At 40.0% G+C, this 26,127-nt stretch overlaps 1 protein-coding gene across 1 annotated transcript in view; it reads right to left on the reverse strand.

Moving 5' to 3' along the window:
• Positions 1–26,127, reverse strand: part of LOC133137991 (regulating synaptic membrane exocytosis protein 4-like) — a 169,370-nt gene that overhangs the window by 18,402 nt on the left and 124,841 nt on the right. Inside the window, exons 22-26 of the mRNA XM_061256433.1 lie at positions 19,757–19,860; positions 18,725–18,894; positions 18,340–18,352; positions 17,499–17,686; positions 5,545–5,765 (exon numbers count right to left, since the gene is read on the reverse strand). Of these exons, the coding sequence (XP_061112417.1) occupies positions 5,545–5,765; positions 17,499–17,686; positions 18,340–18,352; positions 18,725–18,894; positions 19,757–19,860 (696 nt within the window). The remainder of the gene's footprint in view (positions 1–5,544; positions 5,766–17,498; positions 17,687–18,339; positions 18,353–18,724; positions 18,895–19,756; positions 19,861–26,127) is intronic.

The following is a 26,127-nucleotide window of genomic DNA, read 5'->3' on the forward strand; positions in this document are numbered from 1 at the left end:
ACGGAGTAGCCACATTTGCATTACCTTATTGTTTGATTAGGCACTACCAAGCACTCCTCTGCAATTACTTGGAAAAAAGCGCACATGGAGTTGCATTTACTGATGTCTTGTGTCATTCCTGTCTGGAGTAGCTGCAGTCATTTTTCCCAGGAGCCGAAGCCAAACTGGTTTCCCTTCCTCCATACTCATCTGTTACCGAACCAGTGCTGGCACTTGGGGTAACCCGATATTTGATTTTGCTTCAGATATTTTTATCATTTTTCTCCTGCAATGCAGCACTTTGTCCCAGCCACTCTGGCCTGGGGCTGGCAATTCCCTCCTGTAACAATTAAAAATGCGTCACTTTTGAAACACGCTGGAGTGCTGTGGTTTCCAGTGGGGCTTGACATTTTTTGCGACCCCAGCAGAACCACTCTGTTCTGGGGATACAACAATGCTGAATGAGAACAATACCGCAACGGTTCACACAAACGGGACCAGGTCAGGGGAACCGGGTTGTTTCTTTTGCATTTGCGATCCCAATGGGGTGGGCTGTTCTTGACAGTGAAATGTAAACTGCAATTTGACCTGCTCATAGCACACGCTCAGGTCATCAGTCCTAGTCCTGTCATTTCCACACTAACATACACATTGTAGGTGGTCTGCTTTCCTCAGCTTAACCAGAGCCTTATAAGAAACTGCACCAGGGAGTAGGGGTCGCTCGAAGCAGCAGTCAAGTATTTCTGGAAGGAGTAAGAAGTGTGAACTGTGCCTCCAACGCTAAAACCACATTAACATTTTCAGCTATGCAATAACGGACAAATCTCAAAACGCAAAAAAAAATTTTCACAATCAAGGATTTTCAATCCTTTTTCAAATTAGTTCTGCACAGTAGTGCCAAGTCTGCTGAGTGATGTTAAAAACATGCTCGCCGATGACTGAAGATTTATTCACGCGAGGAGGAATCCAATTCCCGGACCGAGTGGCAGTTGGACCTCGGCGCAGCAGCCTGTATGTATAATCTGATAACCGGGCGGGCAGCTGAGCCAGAGGTGAATCAGGATCAAGCGCTCGTTCCTCTCTCTTACATCAGCCGGCCTGTACCTGCTGAGAAGGCAAACAGCTCATTTCCTACCGGGCCTGTGGTGATCAATACGAGAAGCCTTTTAATTGGAAATGGAGCTGCGGCCACAGGGCTGAGGGCCCCAGTAATGATTTATCTGCTGGGAGCTGTGCATTAGAGCTTCTATAAGCAGCCTGCTCTGCAGGACCGTGTTACAGAGGTCTCGTGTGCTGTAGCGGGCAGTCCGCTCCTCTGGGAGTGAACCTGAGGAGGAGAGTGACTCTCCGTTTACCCGGCCCATTTCTGCTCACCAGCTACCAGTAACTGCAGGAGTATCACCTCACAAAGCCCAAATACTGTTGAATAATGCTTCTCCTATATACCCCCTATTGACAAATATACAGGGGAAGAATTTGATAAACTGCCCAAATCCAGGGGTTCAAAGCTTGTAGAGACTTACCCAAGAAGACTTGGAGCTGTAATTGCTGCCAAAGAGGCTTCTACTGAATGAAGTCTGTATGCTTATATAAATGAGATTTCACTTTTTTATTTGTAATAAATTTGCAAAAATTTCAAAAAACTCTGTTTTCACTTTGTCACTATGGGTTATTGAATGTAGATTGAGGGACAAAAATGGCAATTTTATGAATCTACAACCCAAAAAAGAGAAGGTGTCTGAATACTTTCTGAAGCCACTGTACTTAAATGGATGTTTTCTGGAGAAAAAAACAGATAATAATTACATGCAAACATAAAGCAAGGGTAAGTATTCAGCGTAATGTTCAATGACCCCAAAAATCTACTAGACTTTAGATTAGATTTAGAATTTTTTCTTTAGAAAACCTTCTCTCAGCATTTTATACTCTTTTTAGGCCGATTTTGCAGACTTTCTGAGAAATTCTGAGAAACTGAAAGGCAGTATGATTTGTACAACGACTCCAGAAGAAACTGTACTGAAACTATACTGCATCACCAACAAACCCTGATTGTAATGCTGTAAAAAACACACAACACACAATTGTATGAGGCTGTATATAACTGTAGCAGTAGTTACATTAAGAAGGTTATGTTTACTTTGCTCATGAATATCTTCCCCTGGCTCCACTACATTTGTCCTTGTAAATTCCACTCAAGTGGACATAGATTCATTATTCCAATTTACATGAGCTCCTGCCATGGTATCCTGATATGCAGAACCATATTACGTTAATGATCCCAATAAATCCCAACACGCCCTATTATCTCATGGACAGCAGGCAGTTATATTCCAACCACAGCCTTCGAAACACTTCTTCATTTTTTAAATTTACCTGTAGATTTATAGTGATTAATGGTACGTTGTCTTGAACTGAACTTGGACAGTTAGAGGAAACAAATCTACTTTCAAGGCACATTCCAAACATCTCATCATCAGGCTGATGCTGCTTCGCACAGGTCTGCACTTAGCTTGTACTCATACAACCAATCGGTGTTTAGCCTGCTACTGTCAAAATGCACTCAGAGGTACTCGGAACAGGATGGAGGCTGGTTTGGAGAGCAGGTGCCATATAACAGGTGTGCCCTTCAACGGCTACCTCCGGTACCTTCTCTGCAGCACATCACAAGAACACCCCTCAGAGTAAATAACAGCACAAAGTAGGTCGCTGTTTGCCTTCCGCTTTGAGGGATGAAACCCGGCAGGGCTCAGAACCGCCGGTTCCTGTCCGGGGTGGAGATTTAAAAGACAGCCCTGTTTCCTCTCATGCACGACGGCGTGTGAAATATTGATACAGGCTTAGAATTAAGCCGTCCATAACCTCTTCAAACAGCACGAGCAGCACAATCGCTGTCCTGGGCCGGTCCTTTCTCTCCCGAGTACCACTGAAACACCTGCTCATCAGAATTACAGAAAATGTCATGGCATTTATGTAATTATTCTCGCTTGAACAAATATATTGATATGCAATAAATATCAAATATATTGCCGTCTCTGAGAAAGGACACCTAATCCATTGGAAAACAAAGCTTTGAAGAATGTATTTAATTATATTTTGTTTGCATTTAACTTTGATTTCATGACTGAAATTATTTTAGACATTGAAAGGCAGAGCGAGGAACGATGGATACCATGTGAAAAAATAAGTTACATTTCATACTTTAAGCATAATTATCCCAGCTTCAATATAGACTACTATAACTATTGTAATATAAGTGTACTACAGTATACTTCAGCATAGTTCAAGTATAATTATATAAACTTCAATCTAAACGTATGCTGAAGTATACCTCAGCATCGTGACGTTTCAGAAACGAGACAAAACCTTTTTACACACACCCAGATAATGCACAGGACATAATCATGCATTTCAAATGCAGGGATCATTGGCCCATTTGAGCCATTGGGAAATAGCCCAAGGATCAATGTGAGCGATATGTCAAGATGACAGTGTGACGAAGAGCGGTCCGAATATATAGGCCACAGTCAGGCGGTGACCGCCACAACGTGTCTGTGTGGTCACAGGGCCGGGCAGGGTAACTCAGTATTTACAAGGTTAAGCCCGAAAGGGAAGGCACGGTCAAGCACGCCTACCTCCGAGTCCAGAGCTCCGGAAATGGAATAAGCGCTTGTTGACCGCACACAGGAATGGACAAATGGACGTGACCCTTCTCCAAATGACATTTCGAAATGATAGAGCAGAAAGGACAAATGAGACCCAGCGCTCCAGCTGGCAGACTGGCCTCTTTTCCAGCACTGTTCTGAAGACAGCTGTTACATAGCCCTTAAATGGCACTTTAAAAACTTCCCTGGACTTTTCTCACCAACAAATAACAGTAGTTCACATTTTAATCATCGCTCAATAAGTATATGTATCTGCAGTTGGAAATGTGTGTGGAGTCCTTCGAAAATGAACTTCAGGGAAAGTGTTGGCTGTAAGCACTAGGGATTTATACACGTTTTATTTCTAAATACTTTACGTGCCAAAATAAAACAAACCTTTTCACAGGGTTTGATTTCTACCTACATTCTTCAAAACATATTATACTGTATTTCAACCTCAGTAATGCCAGTACAATACAGACTACACAAAGTTAAAGAGAAAGAGCAGTTATGCTAAATGGAAAAATCTGATCTGCCATATTTTGTTTAATTTATTGTTAACAAAGTGTTGACACTTCCAACAGAATGATTCAAACTATATTTATCCAAGAAAAAAATATTACATCAACCGCTTGTGGGGGAAATATTTCCTGAACAACGATGTTTGAAAACATGTTTTTCTCACAGACTTCCTCCTCTTCCTTTAGGTCTATTCTGTGACTGGGATTGTTTTTGCCACAAAAAAAGTCCATTGCCAGCTAAGGGAAATTCACGACGCAATACATCTAACGAATCATGCTAATCAAACACATTCAATTTCAGCCTACAGCTTTCAAAGACACATTCAAGCCAAGTGTTATCTCTGGAACACCTGTTAATTGCTATTGAGAACATAATGCTTATCATCTGACCCACAGCATATCAAATATCCCATTCTAGTCGGATGTGGACTCTGACCCTTGTTGTCATCCTTAAAACATTTTTTTTAACCAGTCATGGTCTGGTCTAGAAGCAATGTGCCTTCCTGTTGGATTATGACCTACCAACTTCCATTTTCATTCAGCACTTCCCCTTTGGTGCAAATACTCAATTTATCCCCTGAGCTGCTTTTCAGCTACTAGTGCATTATGACTACAGTAGTGTCAAATGAAACCTAATGTTGACATGATTCACATACAGAAAGTGACACTATCACAGCAGTCAAGGGTTGTGGAGAAGAGAGGATAACTTTAACCCAGGAGACTGTAAGTTTGCTCCATGGCCCAGGTCTATAGGCCCATCAATAGTGGCACACAAAAGGAGTTTAAAGTAATAGCCATCTCGTAAAAATCCTCTCTCTGAACACTAAAATGATTCTCTGAAGATTTCATTCAAGTTTTCTCTCGACAAGTACTGACAATCTGAACTTATGGCAGATACTACAGCCATTTCAAATTTCTATGCATTGAGCAACCTTGCACTGCTTTTCATGCTTATATCCCATTGCAGGTGCAGTGCATCGCAGTGTCAATAGCTCATCTCTGCAGTCAAGAGCCACTAAAACAGAAAGTCTCTCAAGCAGTCTAAAGGTCACACAAAGAGAAAAAGAAAGGATTTGTAAAGAGCTGCCACAGAGTGGACAAGTGTGTACTGTTTCACTTTCATCCCTGGAGAGAAGCCACCCTCTACACCTGACAAAGCTGGAGTCAAAGCTGAAGAGAGGCTCTCTAATCAGCCCTACTGCGAAAATATCTGCCTGAAAAAGCCGTTTAAATCTCGTCATAAGATCTTAATTCTTCTCAGTAAAACCAAAACTTAGTAGTAATATAAATACGATTTTAAGTCAAAATACAAGACTGAGATACTTGTTAAGACTGACTTATTTTCTGCAGTGTAAAGTAGTTTACAGGCAGAGACGCAACACCCAACCACCAAAGAAACCAACCCCTACCTGTTTGGCTGAGCTGAGACGTGCTCCGGCTTTTCCTGGACAGGCCGACGATCGCCACCATTTTGGCACCGATGCTGGAGCGCCTCTTCTTGTCCCCCGTCTCCACCGTCCCCACGGCCGTGTCCGACTGGCTGCCGTCCGTCTTCTCCAGCGTGTACATGTCTCCGCTGATGCTGGAGCTCTTGGCCATGTTGTTCCCGGACGCACCCATCTGCCTGTTTTTCATTTTGGACGTAAAGTCACTGTCAGCAACCAAGTGCGTGGGGTTGGTCACAACAGGGGGTCAGAGGAGAAGAGGATGGAGAGGAGGAGGCAGAGGAAAGAGGGGAGGTGGGGAGGGGTAAAGATGAGAGGAGACAGAAAGGGACAGGCTTCAGCTGCAGGACTTTGGAAGACTTCACGGGTCAGAGGCTACAGGTATATCCACAGGTATATTCACAGGCATGGTGACAGCTGGACAGACGGGGTAAAGGTCATCTTCTGCACTGACGCTAACAAACAAGGTCTGAACCCCAAAATGCACGGATAAATGGAAGGACAGACATTTATGATTGCAATATTGCTGTCCCAAAATACTGGCATGTGATGACTGTAATATCACAGTAATAAAATATGCGTGTGTGAAAATGAGGGTGCATCAAAATTCTATGTATACGTTTTTGCATAAAGAACAAAGGTCACGGCACAGCAATCATGCAAAAGTCCAGCCAAATTAGAAAAAATCCCACTCACACTACATACTCACATACCTTTTATTACTTACCAAGGAGCTGTGCACATAGTTGAGTGCACCTGTATGTAATAGGCATGTACTGTATGTGTTCTGTAACAGTTAAGGTCTTTACAGTGCGAGGACAGAACAGGGATGCTGCTCTCATGAACACAGATATGTGGATGAAATGTAATATCCTTCTTCCATTAGACAGCAAATGAATAGAGGACTCAGATTTCTAATGAGTGGGCCACTCATTTAAGATCAGTGGGCAAGGCAATTTTTTCCAAGGAGCTGCATTCTATGATAAGCCTGCCTCAACAATAATACATATTTACAGCCTCCGTATAAGCTGACAAACTTAACAATGCCTTTAAGATTACATAACAATGTAGAATTCAGAACAAGCAAGAGAAATAATACAACATCAACAGAAAAAAGCTGTTACCGGAGAACGAACAACCCAATTATTATCATTGTTGTACCATAAGCTTCATGTCTTATGCCAATGTGACTGCAAGGAAACATAATCCAATTAAAGAAAAAAGGATGTACTAATGCACTAAAGGACAATGTTCTCAGCACATAACACTCAACTTGTGATACACTATACAACAGTCTTCTATTACATCTGTCATTACTCTATGTTATTGCCAAACAAATTATTGATTCCATGTCATCCATATACTGCAAAATATGTACAAGAAAATGTAGAAAACCACAGATGATAATAATACAACTACATATTGAATGTAAAACTAAAGCAATTCTCATCATAGCATAAATAATTGTCAATGAGAAGACTCAATGATTTTCATAAGCAAATTTACATACTGTATTACACCAGTAGGAAAGTATACTAATACTATGTTTTGCATTCATAAACCATTCGTTTGCAAATATCTTAAACCGGAGACATGGTAGCAAGAGGCTTATATGGGCACCATATGGGACAGAGTGTAAATGAATAACATTGAAGGTAATCCTCCAAGCATGACCTTTTAAATAAACCATTCTCACAGCATGAATTTTAAACCTGCAACCCGGGAAGGGAATAATTCATTTATTCACGCCAAGCTGAGCCAGTATGGTTTCCTTTTAAACATGTCAGTGGAAAGAATCTGTGCCAGATGATAATACACCGATAAATTATTAAGGCCAGCCTTTACTACAGGAGGCATTAAAGATGGCTACTTGCAGACATAGGGGGCTCGTCCTGACACTGAAGTCACATTCTGACCTCACAGGAAAATAACATTTCTAACAGGGTTATCTCACTCTTAAACGGTGTTAGGGTGTTAATGTCACCAGATGTAGCCTACATTAGCCTGTTGTAAAGTCTAAATCTATTTGAATAGTTTTTTTGGCATCATGCCAACACCCAGTCAATGCCAGGTGATGCTGCTGTTACACAGTGCAGTGTATTTGGACAGTGACACAGTTTTTATTGTTTTTCGGTTCTGTACTCCAGCAAAATGGATTTGAAAGGATGTTGGATATGAGGTTAATTGCAGAATTTTAGGGGGGACACAACGTTCAGTTAACCCTGTATTCATCATTTCATTTCAAATCCAACATGCTGGCGGGCAGACCCAATGCAACAAAATTTGTGTCACAACCCAAATAGTCGGACTGCATTCTGGAGATCATTATTAGGATATTAGAACACTGATGTATACAGCATGTTTCTCTCAGTAATATACTGTAAAAATAGGTAAAAACTAGTACTGTAACATTTTTGCACTTTTTGCACTTTTTGATCTTGGCTTGGCAGCCTTGGAACTCATATATGCATGACAGCCAAATTAAGAAATAATAGCTTAATTAATTATGGTAAAAATGGAAAAGCTAGCTCTTCATAAGTCAGAACGCTGAAGGACTAGCTTGAGATAATTATGCTGATTATGCTCTCGTCTCAATAATCAAGGAGGTCAAGGCCTCAGACAGACATGGCCTGTGCCTTTAATGGAGCCAGTCCAGTGCACACAGAAAGTATCAAACAGTACACCTGACTGTCATATGTCTGATAATGTTCATAGCTGTACTGTCACTTGTCATCTTAATATCAATTGACAGATTAAAAAATGAAACCAGTCTAGGACTTCAGAATATCAGGGTCCTATTGGCAGAAAGTGTCCTTTTCAGGCTTTTCAAGTTTTAGAATCATTTGGTATGCCTCCTGTTTTATTTAAAAAACTTTACATTAAAATGTATGCAAAATAAATACTGGTGTTTCATTAGAAAGAAATAACTTTTCACAGGCTAACATTCCCAGGTCAACAGCTCAATTTTGACAGAAAATTGACATTTTTGAGGAAATATTATTCTGAAAAAAATCTAATTCCACGGTCTTGCAGTTGCAAAGGCAGCTGGTGACAGTGATCTGGGTATGAGGGCAAACTAGTCACTCATCAGAGGCGTTGCCAAAGGCCAACATATGTATCTACCCTTTAACGCACTATAATGAAAGTAAACAGTCCATTATGTAACTGTATATACACATATGCAAAAGGTTTGTAAAAGTAATATATGTTGATTTTTTACTACATAGTACATATATATATATCATAAACTAAATGGCTAATTAATATTGACTAATTATTTTACAGCAGAGACAAAGTTCAAACATTAGATTTTTTTGTGCCTTGGATGACTAAACGTTATTCAGTGAAAACTTTTTCAGCCGGTTTCACAGACACAGATTAATTTTACTTCTGAACTAAATTGATTCAATTAAAAATTGAGTATCGGATTAAGATTAATCTATACCTGTGAAACTGGCCTTTTATCTGTGTTATTATTTATTTAATGTCCCCTGTAGGGTAGGTTTCAGCCTAGTAGAATATAATGGTTCTTGAGTGTAAGACCAGTGACTCATCTCCTCTACAGGGGACAAAAATGGATTGGCAGGTCTTTGGACACATTGGGCCTCATTTATCAACATTTTCGGAAATCTTTGTGCAGACATTTTGTATATATGTACTCATGTACAACATTTGTAGATAGATACAAGAAACACACAATAAAAAATACAAAATATACATGAGAAGTACATGAATTTGCACATTTCTTAGCTCATACTGGCACTTCACGATTCATAGGCCTTTAATATTTAGACCATAATAATTCTATATATCCAATATGTCACTATATAAAAAATGGGCCATAATTATAGAAAAGCAAGTGTTTTTTATAAGTTTAATTTGGTAAAAGATACCAAATACAACATATATGATTTCTACAAACCTTTTACATATGGGTATTCAATATCCTAAAGTGCTTATTCCTGGTTAAGCCTTGGGGGTCTGGAGCCTATCCTAGCAGTCCTAGCAGACAGTGGTTGAAAGACAGCTAACACCCTGTCTTTCAGGTCACCAATCCATTGCAGGATCCACACACCACTCACTCAGAAATAAGAATTTTAAGGCTTATTGCAAATGACATCTTCGCAAACTTCCAAACAGGTGTTTTCTCTCCCTCCGTCCAAAATGTCAAGGCTAGCAACGCTACACGCCGGAAATGTGACAGCTTCTGGACTTTGTCTCTCACTCTCTTGTGTCCCTGATTTTGTCATTCTCTCCCACTCACCAGTGCAGGCCATTAGCCCTTATCCATCATCACAACAACATATGCTGTTTTCTGTCTGCGTGAGTCAGAGAGGAGAGAGTCATTTTATAAACCCTAATAAATGGCTGCAGTTTTTAGCCCTGCACTTGTGCGAACGCTGGTTCAGTAAAGATGATTTTTCACCACGTGACACAGTTAGCAATAATGGAGCAAAAGTGCTTATGCATTTCTGAAAACAAGATAATCCCACACAAGTTTATTATACTCCATGTGACAACATGCCAAAATAGAAAACTTTTTACTTGAAAAACCGAGGGTAAATGGAGAAATGAAGCTGATGATAAATAAAGAATTTAAATGGCTAATCATTATTGACTAATTATTTTACTTCCTTTATTCAGGAAGTAACCTTATTAGTGAAATAAGGAGGTGTAGTGCATGGTAGGAGCAAATACCTCCAGATACTGTGGCCCACACAACCTGAAATTGATCAATATCCCCTCCTGAGATCCAGCAGAATTTTTTTTTAAACATTACATTTTTTTATATAATACAAGTGTCTTGGCTGACAAAAACACATTGCAGTGTAAACAATTCACGCCAGTTTCACGGACACAGATTAAGCTTAGTTTTGAACTAAATAGAGTTTTGAATCGCAATTCAAAATTGAGTCTTGGATAAGGATTAATCTCCTGTGTAAAATTTGGGCACCACTGGTCAGAAAGCCTTCTACAATTCATATCGAAATGAAGAGAAGCGAACCTGACCTCTAAATGGTACAAGGTTAAACATGACAGATTTCTTCAAATGTTTAATTAAGATTACTTTACAGTTTCAAAATAATAAAGAAAGGAAAAGGGCCTTGTGCAAAAGTTTAGGAAACCTGTCAGCTAGCATGTTGTAACTCAAATATAACAGCTTGTAAACAGTGCCTGTAGCCAGCTAAGAGTCTTTCAATTCTCGCTTTTGGAATTTTTCCCCATTCTTCCTGGCAGAACATCTTTACCTCAGAAATATTCTTCAACCTCCTTGCATGTACGACATGTTTGAGATCTCTCCACTGATTTTCAATAATATTCCAGTCTGATTGTTAATCTATTTTGTATTTAATGTCCCCTGTAATGTAGGTTTCAGCCTAGTAGAATATAATGGTTCTTGAGACTAAGACCAGTGACTCTTTTGCTCTACAGGGGACAAAAATGGATTGGCAGGTCTTAGGACGCATTGATTTATTTGGTTACTCCAATGTCTCCCTCCACTCCAAGAGAAAAAAATGCTTCTCTCTGCAGTAGGACAGCATAGGTGAATATGCAGGGGCCAAATACAGTACACCTTTCTCCAGGGATCTCATCTGTACAGTTTGTTCCTTTTTACACTAAGCACATTTTTATCTCAGGCAACATTCCTTTTGGTGGAGAAAAAAACCCCACAGACGTCATGCATACTTATATAACATGTATTCTAGATAACATTACCAATTTGTCACATGGATTTAGACAATAGCGAAGTGGGTATACGTAGTATAGAAGACCTTCTGTACTGTACGGCAACAGTTCAATTCAATTAAATTGTATTTGTATAGAGCTTTTTACAACGCAAGATGGTCACAAAGCAGCTTTACAAAGAGCCCAGGCCTGAGACCCCTTCCGAGCAAACCTACAATACTATTGAAGTGTAATTTACATAGCTGAAAACATTACACTTTCACCCAGGTTCAATGAAACCTGTTCTTTTTATGCATGTGAAAGAGGGAAATACACTCTTTCCCGCTGTGTTTTATCCGGGTTTCTGCAGTGTGGCTAAGCACAGAATGGGGAGTCGTCTGAAGAAGGTGACTTTCGTATTTCTGCAGCTGTGGAGATGCAGAAGTCTCAGTTTCTATGGCAACTGTTCCCCAGGTTTGTGTAGTAGCTTGAGTTCACAGTTGCATATAAAAACAGACCATTTGGTCGTACACTGTCATGATTAAGACCACAGGATCTTAGTCTTGAAGAATATGTTTTATTTCTAGATTTGGCATTCCGGAAAAGATTTAAAATCTGCTGGTTAGTTAGAACCTTTGTGCTTAGACTTTTGTTTGAATGTTGACCAGGAGGAGCATGTTTTGGAGGAAGGTTGTTTTTGTGAAGAGGTGCCTCTAATTTAAGCCTCACTCCTTATCGAGCTAATGTAGTTAGCTGTTACCGAGGAAACAAGAAGGGCTTAGAGATTGGTGGAGGGGGTGTTAAAAGTGCTGAATGCAGATAGTTTACTTCCTGGAGACCACTCAGAATAAGCTCTCCAATCTGTGCACTGACATGATGAGATTTATTCAACCATTCATATGGAAGACTCAACGGCCACTTGAAAAACAATGTTGAGGAAATGAGCAATACCATATTAGGGCATCTTTGTCACTGCAATGACCTCAATAAGCCAGGTCATGCAAAATACTCATTTTCAGAGAGATCAGGTCTCTGAAATTTTTCAATAAATGAAGGATGGCAGTATATCAAATATTGCAAAGACCAATCCAATTTCCTTTGAGACTTCACTTTTTTTTTTTGCAAAGGATTTAGAAAATTTGTAATGCTTGTTTAAGCACAAAATCACCTGCATTAAACAAAACTATTAACTTCTAATTCATATTACTTTTAGGTTATATAATTTGATCCCACTGACAATCACTGACATACTATCCTCATTCTGCTTCAACCATACATTTACCTCCAGTTTAAGGCATGTTGAATAAAGATAAGTCCATCTGATTCATTAAAGGAGAATGCTGTTATAAGGAGTCCATTACTCAACAAGCAGCTCCCACACAAATGTCATGATAATCAGGAGATTAATAATTACTGCAAAGTAGACGGTCAAGGAAAGGCCAAAAACATGCATGATGCTGCATATAATGATCAATTCTCTCATCTAATTGGAATGGAATTGGACAGCCATGCTAGCAGGAAAACTTAGGGCATGAAATGTAGGACAGTGTAATAAAACTAATAATGTTTAAGAATAGAAAATTATCCACTGAATACAAAACACCTACTTTGGAAACAGAAGCAATGAGACAAGCTATCCGTAGAGAAAAGCGCGGGTTACAGGTTGTGACTGAATACTGCAGTTGTTTATTACTAGAGAAGTTCTGGCCAAGATTCAATCAATTTGTCTTCGTCACAAGCTGGTGGAACTTTCTAGACTGTTTGTGAAGTAGCATCTTGCATTTAATCAAAGATGATTTAGAGTCAAAATAAAGCACCAGGCCCTGGCTCGTACGCTGTATTTTGATTCCAGTACCTGAATCTTTATCAATCCAACACGACTTCTGAGACGTCTGAGGGTGCTCAATGCAACAGCAACGTATGCATTAGGTTATATAGTTCACTCGCTCAAAGCAGTGCACTTGATAAAAATAACATCCAAGCTCTTCATTGTCAGATCAAAACTGTAGTTGGGAGAGAAATTATTCATGAGTACAAGGTGTCCTCTTTTAGCAAAACCAGTGCAATGCCTTGTGCTTTACTAGTCAGTGGGTGTACATGATCATGCAGAGATTCAAAACAGAAATGTGGTGGTCACTGTTGGTCAGTACTTTTCCTTGATTTTTTCCAGAAAACGCAAGGCAAGGCTATTTACACTACGGTATTACACCTTCTAATGACAGGCTAACCAGTAGCAGTAGCCAGGTAGTACAAACCTGTAGTCCCTGAAAATGATATGCTATACTGGATGCTAATACAGCTGAAGCTCAAAGCTCACACTCATGGACTAAGTTTAGGACTCAACTACATAGTAGGAAGATACATAGTCTTCAATTCTGTTTCAAAAACAAATATGTTTATATACAGTAATAACAAAATGGACATCTGGAGCACATCAATATGCAGGATTTAATTAGAAATAGGCATGATGATAAATTTCATACAGCCATTTCCAAAAACAACACACCACACTCCTACAAAGGCTCCCTCTAGTGTCTAATATGTAACACTATTGCACACAGATTTTAAAGCTTCACTCACATATACAAGTGCAATGTTAATTTACCCCCCTGGGTAATAATCAAAATGTTTTATCACTAAATGCTTTAACATTAAGGCTACTTGCTTTAACACAGTCCAGTATGCTGCAACCACCTACTGATTATTAGACGACAAATAGTTTAATTTGTGCAATTAGCAGTTATGATAGAATCATTCAAATGAGTCACAGTAGGTTTAGACCCTGTGTCACAAGCTGCACATTTTCTCAGCTGCAAATCAGGCAAAAGTGTATATCTGCTCAGTTTGTTTTTAAAAAGAGTTTATACCAGTGAATCTGTGAAATGGTAATATCATTCTTATTCAACCAGCTGCACTCTGTGATGTGAAAGCTTAGATCGGTATGAACCCGTAATAGTGTTTGAATCCAATTAGAATTCCCACATTTTGAAGATATGGTACATACAGTATTATGTTGCATACTTCAAGTACCTGTGTTTTTTATAATTATTTTGATAGATAGATGTCCAAATAGGTTTTTTCTTAAGGTCTGTGACTTAAAAATCTATTCATTAAACTTCTACATTAAATTAGTCAAAATGCAGAAATACTGTAAGACTGTGAGATGAGATGGTTAATTAAAGAAATGTAAGAAATGTTGGATTTAGTTTAAAGAAAAACATCTGAAGTAGTTGAGGTATCCAGATCCTCGGTAATGAGGCTTTCTAGTAACAGGATTAGTGTATTTGCATCACTATGGTTTCAGCTTTAAATGTCATGTTCTAAATATTATACAATTCCTGTGCAGAATCAGGACAACATAACGTAACCCCAAGAAAATTACTTATTAGCTACACTACTTTTCATTTCTCGATTCACAACATCTACTCTCACTTTATTAGGAACACCTGTACACCTTCTTATTCATGTGATTATCTCATCAGTGCAATGCATAAAATCATGCGGATACGAAAATGTGAAATTGCATATTTATTCTAGAGTCTAGATTCTAGTGTGCGTGAAAATCCCAGATCAGCAGTTTCTGAGATACTCAAACCACCCTGTTTGCTACCAACAATCATTCCACGGCCAAAGTCCCCATTCTGATGGTTGATGTGAACATTAACTGAAGCTCCTGACCTGTATCTAGTGATTGTATGCATGGCACTGCTGCCACACAATTTGCTGATTAGATAATCACATCAATAAGTAGGTGAAAATAAAGTAAAAATGTTCCTAATAAAGTGCTCTGTGAGTGTATATATATAAGTAAAATGCTTACTATACTGGAAGCCAGCAAAGAGTGTAGTCACTGCACTTGATTCAAATACAGTTGGAGCTTTGCCACCACCATTTAAAAAAGATTTGGCAGTTGGGATGATAAGTGGTAAGGATGCCCTTCGAGAGATGTGTAATTAGTGTATCATGTATATGTCAAGGTGATTGACAGAGGGAGTAGAGTCATGACAGGCACATTATGTAAGAGACGTACGGTGAGCATGGAGTTTTCAGGATCAGGTGGCCAGTCCACCCATCTCCCTCACACACAGGCACACAAACACGCAAACACACACACACAGTCCCACATTGTAAGCATGTATTTTTACAAGCGGTGGAATGACAGACACCAAAGAGTTCATTTAAAAACACAAGCTGCCAAAAAGTGGGAACTATAATTTATATGTCAGAACATGTGAGTGAGAATTTCAGAAAGCAGGGGCATTTATTATACGATACATGCAACCATAGTGCACTGTACAGTATGGTACACAGAATGTGGCTATGTGAATGACATAACCACAATGATGTCAGATGTGTTTCCAATAAGTGTGGAAACACAGTATGAATCATAGCTTGCCGTGACTGAAGTCTATTTTTTCATTACCGTCCTACTGCTCAGTGAAGCAAAAAAAAAATACTGAAGCCATACAAGCCAAAATGATTATAGAGGACTGTAGGTGGGTGTTATTAATATAACAAGTAACATTTCCATACGCTTCCAAAATAATCTGTATTTACAGATTATTTGTGTCCTGAATCACAAATCCAATTTGTATCCTGAATCACATGCTGTTCATGCTGTGATTATTTCAGTTTTTTAAAGAGAGAAAGGCAGTGCACAATAACCTGAAGGAAGCACAGCAAGTAATTTCTTATCATTGGCTTGCATATATACACTCATATATACATTATATACTATATCGCAATCACTTCTACAGTAGTCTGGTCTGCTTATTCGTTGGATTTAAATACTCTAAATTGCCGCTAGTCTACTTATAAATGTCGACAAACAGACGGGCAAAACTCACGGTTTCGCAATAGCATGACAAAACAATTCGGTTAATAATTTGCGAAAAATTAGACAACTTATGCTGGTATTTTAAGGGGTAACGATTAGTCATTTTCCAATTTGATTATGAGTCAATGACAAACTGCGCAATGTTATTTTAAACCGACAAATGCCGCTGTTTGACGTCGGATTTCTTATTTCGTATTTTTCTCTTTAATCGATTTAAATGTTTCATTAAGTATATAGTTTATAGTTAAGGCTCGCCTTAACTATAAACCACTGCGGGAAACACTGAATATGCTAGATGCTGTGTTATAACTTTGCCGAGATCATCATAATAATAGCTAACTAGGATATTAAGAATTCTATCCATGTTCAGGCTTGTAGACTCATCAGCATTTAAGGAAAACATTCCTTTTTTTCCCCAAAACTTTAGGTATTATAAAACTTATGTATTATCTTGGCTTGGCTGGGTAGTGGTTGTTATGTTTTCTCTTTTATTTATTTTATTTCATTTTTTGTGAGAATATTATTGTGTGTAAAAAACAGCCAAATGCCGAAAATCCGGCACAGTGCCTGAGAACATTAAGCCCTGGTTATAACTTTGCCAAGATCATCAACTGTATAAGTTTCTTGTCACAAACCATGCAGAAGCAACAACCACACAATTTCTTGCATCAAGTGTTAAGTGGTTTCCATTTTCTTCAACCCAAGCCCATCTCCATTCATTTTCACTCCCCTCTCAATTAGGCTTGTGTCATCCTGAGTTTGAATGAACTTTGAATATTATTGTGTGGAAAAAACGGCCAAATGCAGGAAATCCGGCACCGTACCTGAGAACTTTAAGCCCTGCACCATGGGACTGCATGCTAAAATCCCAGAGTTCTATGAACACCTGCTGAGCAACATGTTGCTAGGTGACAAATGACAAATTAGCCTGTCGGCTTATCACACCTGAGTGATTATTCCTACAGCCTACCCTAGCACCGCAGCGGGACTATCATAGATAGACAGGGAACTTGCTAACAAGAAGACAGTGGCGGCCTGTAGCGACGTGGTTAAGGTAAATGACTGGGACACGCAAGGTCAGTGATTCTGCACAGCCGTTGGGCCCTTGAGCAAGGCCCTTAACCCTGCATTGCTCCAGGGGAGGGTTGTCTCCTGCTTAGTCTAATCAACTGTACATCGCTCTGGATAAGAGCGTCTGCCAAATGCCAATAATGTAATGTAAAAGAATCTGAAGTTGGCCATTCAGAATGCTATCTGAGAAAACTCATGTGTCACACACACCAATTTCAGATGAAGGAAAAAGTGATTTTAGATAAAATGGGATGAAAGCCAGGAAGTTCGATAGGGGAGGGAAACACAGTGCCGCTACACTACTACACATTTATGAGGGACACCGGCTGGATTTTACCTGACATCGTTCTCTGAGAACCTTCTCTGCAGCTCCCCATCTTCCAGCTCAGCCTCCTCCTCCTCCATTTCCACTCCTTTCATTTCCCTCCCTGCCCCGCCCTCCTCGGCCCTACCCTCCTCCACCCCCCACACCTCCTCTGCCACTTCGGGCAAAACCTCCTCGTCGCACTCCCTCGACTGACTTTTCTCCTGCAGAGCTTGTGAACGGCTGACATCGACCAAAAACCGCACAAAGTGAGGCATGCAAAAAAGAAAGGAGTGAGGTTACATGCAGCCATGAACAAACAAGAGAATTGTTATGAAAGAGAAGCAAAAGGACAACAAAGCGTCGGTTTTGAAAATAGAGTAAAAACTGGATTAAAGGTACAATAGGTAAGATTTTTGTGTTAAAACATTATTTGCATTATTATTGCATCATTGCTCACTGACAGGTTAACTCCCATCTGCCAGTGTTTATAGTCCTTAAATTCAGGTTTCAAAATATGCAGTTGACAAACCGACACTCTGTACTAAAACATCATATAGCTGTACAATAATTCAAGATCATTGGTTGAAAATTTGTTCTAATTGCCACAGCCAATGGCGTTTCAACATCAGCGTGTTCACAGAGAAGGGGGAGGGATAAACAGTGTTGTGGTTAGAGGGTGTTTGTTGCTGCAATTCCTCTCTTGACCGTTAGAAGTCCGAAATGACCTATTGTACCTTTAAAAAAAAAAATTAAATGCTATGAACTTTAAAAAAAGTATTTACACTCTCAGAAATAAAGGTAAAGCGGATATACGCAAAGGTTCTGTGTATAGGGTACTACCACAGTGACAAGCTTTTGTACCTTTTAAGGCACTTTTTGTGTACCTCTTTTTCTGAGAGTGTACAACATATTTGTAAATTTGGAATTATGTTTTGTAATGAAATGAAAGCTGACATAATACCATTGTGTGGTTCCAGCAATGAGCAAACTTGCATCTACAAGAGTGAGGTTCATTCATTTGGCTCAAGCCCAACTCTGGCAGAACCAAACCTGAACTCACAGGAAGGCACACATTCTGATGCAGACGCCCGGTGCAGGCCTTTTCAAAGTGAAAACGTCTGAACACAGCGTCATCGGTCTGAACCATTATTGCACTGGGGGAGGTTCAGAGCCTGCTCGCAGGTTTGCCCATTCCTGCCAATGGCGCTTGGGGTTTCCGGTCACCCCAGAAACCCCGGAGTGTGCAGTAGGCTCACCTGATTTTGCGGTTCCCCCGCGGCCGTTCGGACTGGACAGACATGTAGCTCGTGCTGCTGAATCGAGAAGCACTGCTGGTCCTCGACACAGCGGACACGTCGCTGACATCGCTGTCCGACGACTTGGTGGAGAGGTTGTCCGAGCCTCGCTGTGGATCCCTGCCCGACCGCTGCAGAGGAAAAACACATCGTTAAATTTCACCTTAAAACCAGCAGATCCACAAAACCAGGAGAGGTGAATGAACTGTGCCATCACTTGCTGAGAGCTGAGTAACAATGAAGACATATTGAAGAGGTGGGTCTCCTGTACGAGATCAATTTTCAGACTTCATTTTAAGTTAAATCGGAGGCACATTTACAGTGCCTGTAAGATACATAAAAAATTATTTCAACTCCTTTTCCTTTCCTTCTCTTAGAAACGGCAAAAAGGAAATGTACTGTAATTCAATACATCAACTGAAATTTCCACAATGTTACACATCTAATATGTGCAATTTATTTACCAAATTGACTGACGTAAAAAGGGAACCTATACCAATTTTTACTGTGCACAGCTGGGCAAAAGATTTTCAAAGAAATAAGAACACTTCACATATAATAGCTGTGGAGGAAATACATCAATTGCATCAGCAAATATTAGGCAACCAAGGCCTTCAGGCTTTGTATGTCTGGCAGTTTCCATGAACGCAAAGTTGTTCATACTGCTGGATTTTGCTGACATTTCCTGGATAATATGTTTTTTATATAAGCAGAAAGTGCTGGCCATCTGGTCCAAAGCAAGGCTTTTCTGGACGTACGCACATTTTCTGACCATGGCCCTGGGAGATGCAATTTCCAGTTTCCAGGGACTCTCTTCTACACACCTCATTCTACACACCTCAACTAGGTTCTATGTGCATGTAGCAAGGGACATTCGACACTGAAGGCTCAAATTTCACTGCAAAGCCAGCTGGTCGTCATAAACTTCTGTACATCTCTAAAATACCATTCAATGCACTAAAAGCCTGTGAACTCTTCCGGGTAAAAATCCACCCGTTTCCTGACCTGCTCCAGCCTGGAGTCAGAGCCAGCACCCTGCTTGTACTTGTTCATCTTCAACTTCATTTGCCGTGTTCGCTCTTCCACTTCCATGGCACCTAGAGAGAAAGAGCAAGAGGCACAGCGTGAGATGAGTTTGCCTCAGTCTGAGAGAGAGAGAGAGAGAGAGAGAGAGAGAGAGAGAGCAGGCAAGGTCAAAAGTCAGGGGTATGGAGGTCAGAGGTCAAGAGATTTCAGAGTTAATGAGGATGCTTTCCATTGTGGCACCCTGGCCTCCAGCCTCCAGTGGTTTCAGGAGAAGATTTCCACTTATTCTCCTGAATTCGTGTCAACTAATGAGGTCATAAACGATCATCAATGATCTAGAATAGCTCTTTGTGGCAGCATATGTGATCCCCGTTATGTGCCATTGTAAAAACCTGCTTTATTTGCACATAATATAAAATGACACGGCATGGGAAATTAAACTGGGCTCACACACACTCAGTTTTACCAGGTACGACTTTATTAGGTATAAGACTTGTTTATTGGACTCATTGGCAGCCCATCCACTGCACGGTTCTGTTTAGAGATGCTTTTCTGCATACCACTGTTGTAATTAGCCTTTATTTATACAGGGTAGCTTGACTCTGCACACATGCGCACTTGCACCAACACCCTGATGATTTATACGCATTCTACGAGTTTGGCTTCCAAAATAATTGTAGGACACTCCTCACTGCTGTACAGATGTCAGATGGAGATGTTTTTAATTAACTGTAGTCACCGCAATCGTCCATCAGTGCAAAGATATTCAATGAAATGCCAAAGGTACTGCGGCTTGAAAAAGTCTATTTTCTGTGTGAAAATACAGACTTGAGGTATAGGCATATGAAAAAATGATGGCCATTCACTAGACATAAAATGAGGATCTTCTCTACAAAGATAAATCCTTTTCAGGATGAGGGTACCACTGAAAGGAAAATAATTGCTGTGATCATGTAAAGCAGCATTAATCTCGTCTCCAAACACAATTTCAGATTGGAAATCCGGGGAAAAAAGCACTCAGCGCTCAGTGTCAAACTGTACTGTAACATCGAGAACAGATATGCCTGCATGGTAGATCCAACCTCAATCTTCTGTTTTGTCAATTGTCTTTCCCAATCTTTAAAAACATGCATGAGGAACCTGGCACCTAAACCATATCAGCAAGCCACTTGAAGTTAGACACATGAACACATCAGACTAGACTCCAGACTAGCTAGCACATACAGGAGCTCAGACTAACAGGGTGCTGAGTTCCAGAGGCCCTACCTGTGTCTCCACTCTCTGCCTCCACAGTCTCCACATCACCATCATCTTTAAGATGATAGTGATGGAAGCACACAAAAACAGGGGACAAAGAACAAGACATGGAAGAATAAGGAACATGGAAGATGAGACATTCACAGAATATGGCTCAGTTTGTACTGGTCTGCGTTATTGTACACCAGGGAACAGTTCTTCTTGAGACTATTTGGACCACTACTACTGTAAAACAGGTGAAGAAAATCCATGATCGGTATTTCCTGAACTAAAATTAGTCAGAACTGTTAAAGCATAGAAGGACTGCCATACATTAGTGTGTTATTTGCTCATTGCTTTGTGTTGCTTTTATGCCAGGGCCAATGCATTAGTAATGAGGGAGCCAGCAGAATGATTTGTTTAAGTTTATGCACTTCATGTGTGATGTCTAGTGTTCTAAAGACATACAAAGCCAACTGACAGTTGAGTCTTTCAAATAATAATTACAGCATGGAAATCAAAGAGAGAAAAAATGAAAAAGAAAAGTGAAAATCTGTAAAGCTTTTTAAACTGTCCATCAAATAGGAGACAACTGAAAGAGGAGTTGTTAAAACTGCTGAAAGAAAATGTGTGAATTTGGTAAAGAAAATAATATATACGTAAAAAACATAAAAGGAAGCGTAAAATTGGTCTTTTATCAAAACAAGGCCACATTCAACTACATAAAGAAATGGGGTTCCTTCTCAACAAAGAAGCTAAACACAAACACATGGTCCTAACTTTAGGGAGCGGTCTACTTCCTACTAAGTAAGTGTGAGCACGTGAGCAAGCTCGATGCTATTTAATGCTTGGTGCTGAGACTGAGAACAAGAATACAACTGTCAGAGACATCGGCCAACCCTTAAGCTTAACAAAACTGTTTGGAACATAATTAAGAAGAAAGAGAGCATTGGTGAGCTTACTAATCGTAAAAGGACTTGCAGGCCAAGGAAGAACTCCACAGCTAATGACCTCCAAAATAGAGAAAAATCCCCAAACACCTGTCCGCCAGATCGGAAACACTCTTCAGGAGTCAGGTGTGGATCTGTCAATGACCACTGTTCATAGAAGACTTCATAGCCAGCACTGTTCTGGACTGCAGAATGAGAGAGTGCTTGCTAGCTAGCTGCTCATGTGAGAGGACACACATGCTCATGTTAAACCTAGAAAACTGATGGCAGGTCATTGCAGTGAAGAGTTGGGCATCCAATCAGGGCATGACAAAGTGTGAGAAATGAAAACGAAATAGGGGGTGGGAAGGAATTGGGAAGGGGTTGATTGAATAGTACTTAATATACAAAAAAATAAAAAATACTCAATCTCTTTTACTATCATTTTTAATATAATGGACAAAGGGCATGAAAATCTATCAAAAAACTTTCATGGCGCGAAGAGAAGATCAAGGGGAAATGTAGGTCAGTAAACAAACAACAAACTCACTGTCTAGAGGAGAAACTGGGTTTGAAAACATGGATATTCCCTCAGAACCTGAGCTCATAGTTTCAATTTAATACGTAAACCCGATTGCTGAGGTACTGTAAGTCTACATTTTAAGGCTTCTGCAACATCACAAACAAAAAAGCATTTCACCATGTGAAGCCTGAATCTTTCTTTTCTTCCTTTAACACGTCAGAAAAATGGCTGTTTTGAAGGAGGGAGCCACATTTGAAGGAATAGAGGGCTATACTTCCCTCGAACAGTGTGTTCGTTATGCGCACGTTTCACAGCAAATTCCGGCACCTTCCATGTTTCTTTCTAAGCAGCCTCATTCAGCTGGCCTGCTGAGGAGAAAGCGGCACAGTTTCCTTATTGTTATCTCCACTTTCATCTCAGTGCCATTAATTATATAATTATAGGCTGACGGATGCTTCTTTCATCTGGGCCAGAAAGATATGTCCAAAGGCGCACACTCCTGTGGCTGAACGTACGTGGCAAGCAGGCAGAGGCTGTGAGGGTTCTGAGGCTCTTCAACGAGGGGGAGGGCCATGCACGTCATCCTAATTCAGTTCCAGGCTTTGAATTTCTCCACAATACCTGAGTGTCATACCCTAGCGACACATTCAACTGCATTTGAACAGACCGGGTGGAAGCAACGTTGAGAAAATGTTTAATGTATAATATAGTCTTCATGATTTGTTGCCAATTACCAAAAATGTTCTCTTCATTGAGAATCAGTGGGCTCTCATATTGTATAACATACACCTGCACTTCTAGGACAGGTTTGGTTTCTGAAATTACCACATGCAACAACAAAATAACTTTGCTGTTATCTTACAGTTAAATTAATCATCATCAAATCATAATTATGTTCCTTTCACCTTCCTAGAGTAGTGCAATGCACCTGCAATTTTATTTGAAATACATAAAGTACAGTCATTTAAACTAAACTCTGAACATTAATTCCATGCACTATATTACCTCAGCAGCTGACTGCCCACAACTGATCTCTGTACAAAGGAACCTGTACTAATATTAATAAGTAAACCTTTCATATAAATAAATGTATATGACAAATGTCTTCACAGGTCTTTTGGATTATTCAGGTGCGTTCAATTGCTCCCAATTGTAGTGTAGGTATAAGAGACCTTTCAGTATCTAGCCTTGATTCTAGGCTTTTGATTGCCTTTGTAGTCTGTTATTGGTGTTACTCAGAGAAGTCAGAGACAAGTCAAAACCTAGGCTTATCAAAATCAATGGTTAGGAATATCTTTAAGATGAAAGCGAGCACTGGTGAGTTCAGTAATTGCATAGGGGTAGGCAGACCAAGCAAGAATTCTCACGATTGTAGAGCTCAAAAGGAAGAGGAAAGATCTAAAGCACCCCTTTCCCCATCTGTGAAACATAGTTATGTTTCGGGCATGTACTGTATGGCCGCCACATGTTTTGGCTCACTTGTCTTCATTGATGAACTGCTGATAGTAGCAGAATTAGTTCTGAAGCATCTATAAAGCATCTTATCTGCTCAAGTCCATGTAAATGCTTGCAAACTCATTGGATAGCACTTCATCCTACACCAAGACAATGATTTCAAAAATACTGCTAAAGCAGCAAATGAGATAAAAAAGAAAAGAAAAGAAAATTACTGGACTTGACCAATCTGAATCCAATTAAATAAGCATTTCATAAGCTGAAGAGAAGAATTAAGGCAACAAGACCCCAAAATGAGCAGGAGCTGAAAATGGCTGCAGCACAGACCGGGCAGAGCATCACCAGAGATGATACTCAGCACCTGGTCATGTCTATGGGTCAGACTTCAATCAGTTATTGCAACATGCAACAAAGTACTACTTTAATTTACATAACAATGTCCCAAACAGTATGGTGCGCTGAAATGGGGAAATTTGAATACAGTATACTGCATATACTGCATATACAAAATTTCTGTAATTTCTAGATGGTGATACCAAGTGTATAATACACGCTGGGAATGTGCACTTTAAGCACATGCAAATTATTTGATTGCACATCTAAAATTGTGGAGTACAGACATTAAGGAGTTCACTGTATACATAGATAAGGAATCTTTTAGGTTTATGAAAAACTAAGTTAAGTTGTGTATCAGCCTGCCGGTGCAGTTTCTGGGTGGCTTGCCCTGTTCACTGTGCGCTCTAATTTACACAATCCATGCATTTGAAAATCATTCAACCTGCACAACCCCCATGCTGCATCTGCACAGCGTGAAGTCTGCCAGCATGACCCTCAGTCTGCTGCTACATAAAATTTGGCAGTCTTTGTCTGCTGTGTAGTAGATTTTTTATCTGAGCCATTAACATAACAAAGCCAATAATTCAATTGCAAGATACAGTGAGAACCAGTTAGAAAAATATTAGGTATTCAGTAGGCCCATCTAGCTAAGTGCTAAAAATGGTTGCTCTTTCCAGACACGAGATCAACATAATTGGCGTAACTCCTGAAGCAACTGCAGACATGTATCACAAGGCCTGAATGCTACCAGTGTCTGAACTAAACATCTAAACTGACAGCCATCTAATACAAATTCAAATCGCAGTTTGCGATAATGTCCTTTTCCAGTGAAGGGTGTTGAAATAAGCAATCGCATTAAAGAACCCTCATTATATGTCCATTAAGGGACTGCCAATTGCTCTGTCATGCCACATCCTCATGCCATGACTAGAATATCCCAGCATGCCACTAACTATGGCAATAACTTTAGAAGCAACCTCAAAGCATTAATGGTTGTATTTATTCTCAGGCACAGAATCGAGGCGAATGGATGCCGAGAAAATAGCCAATGCAAAGAAGAAATAACCCAGTAAAAGCTATAACAAAAAATACCAATAATAATGGAAATAATTCACATTGCATAACTCTTCACTGCCTGACAAAAGCAGCTTTTCTCCATATTAATAAAGTGGATTAATAACCACATCATAGTGCTGCTACTGCAAAAAGGCAGATGAAGCTCTCTTTGTTTCAGCTTTGGCAGGATTTACGCCACGACAACACTTTATTGCAAGCTCCCCCTTTCACCAAATATCTCCCACACAGGTCAGCCAAAACGAAAAAGTAGGACTGTCGGAAATGGGGTCAGACAGGAAGAGTTATTTCTACAGAGCCGGTTTCTATTAGTCAGGTCTGATTCATCACCCACAATGCTGCTCTTCTCATCGTGGAGAGGAAGGGGAACTACGCAGGGCTACACTAAGAGCTGGAGCTAAGAGGAGAGACGGGGCCCCTGGATGGACCCTGAAATGGACAGGCTTCCACACCAGGGACACACCTCACTCTGTGGGGGAGGAGTGGTCCTGCCAGGCCATTGGGTACTGTACCATTGACTTTCCTCTGTTGGTCCTCCCACGACACTTCTGATGCAAACCAGAGAGGGAAACATAGCTGGTCACATGACTCACCAAAAGCCAGCAAAGACACCCCATATAATGCTAAACTAGGACATGTCAAACGGATATGTTCTGTCCATGTTTCTGAAAGAATAACTGTCATGTGTTTATATAATCAATAGTTAACCTTCTTTCCGCTATTCTAGTCAATTAGCAGATAATTGGGTCAAACAGCTACACTTGTGAGAATCTTTCCAGGCAATA

This window comes from Conger conger, chromosome 9 (assembly GCF_963514075.1).
Source record: "Conger conger chromosome 9, fConCon1.1, whole genome shotgun sequence".
Taxonomy (NCBI): Eukaryota; Metazoa; Chordata; class Actinopteri; order Anguilliformes; family Congridae; genus Conger; species Conger conger.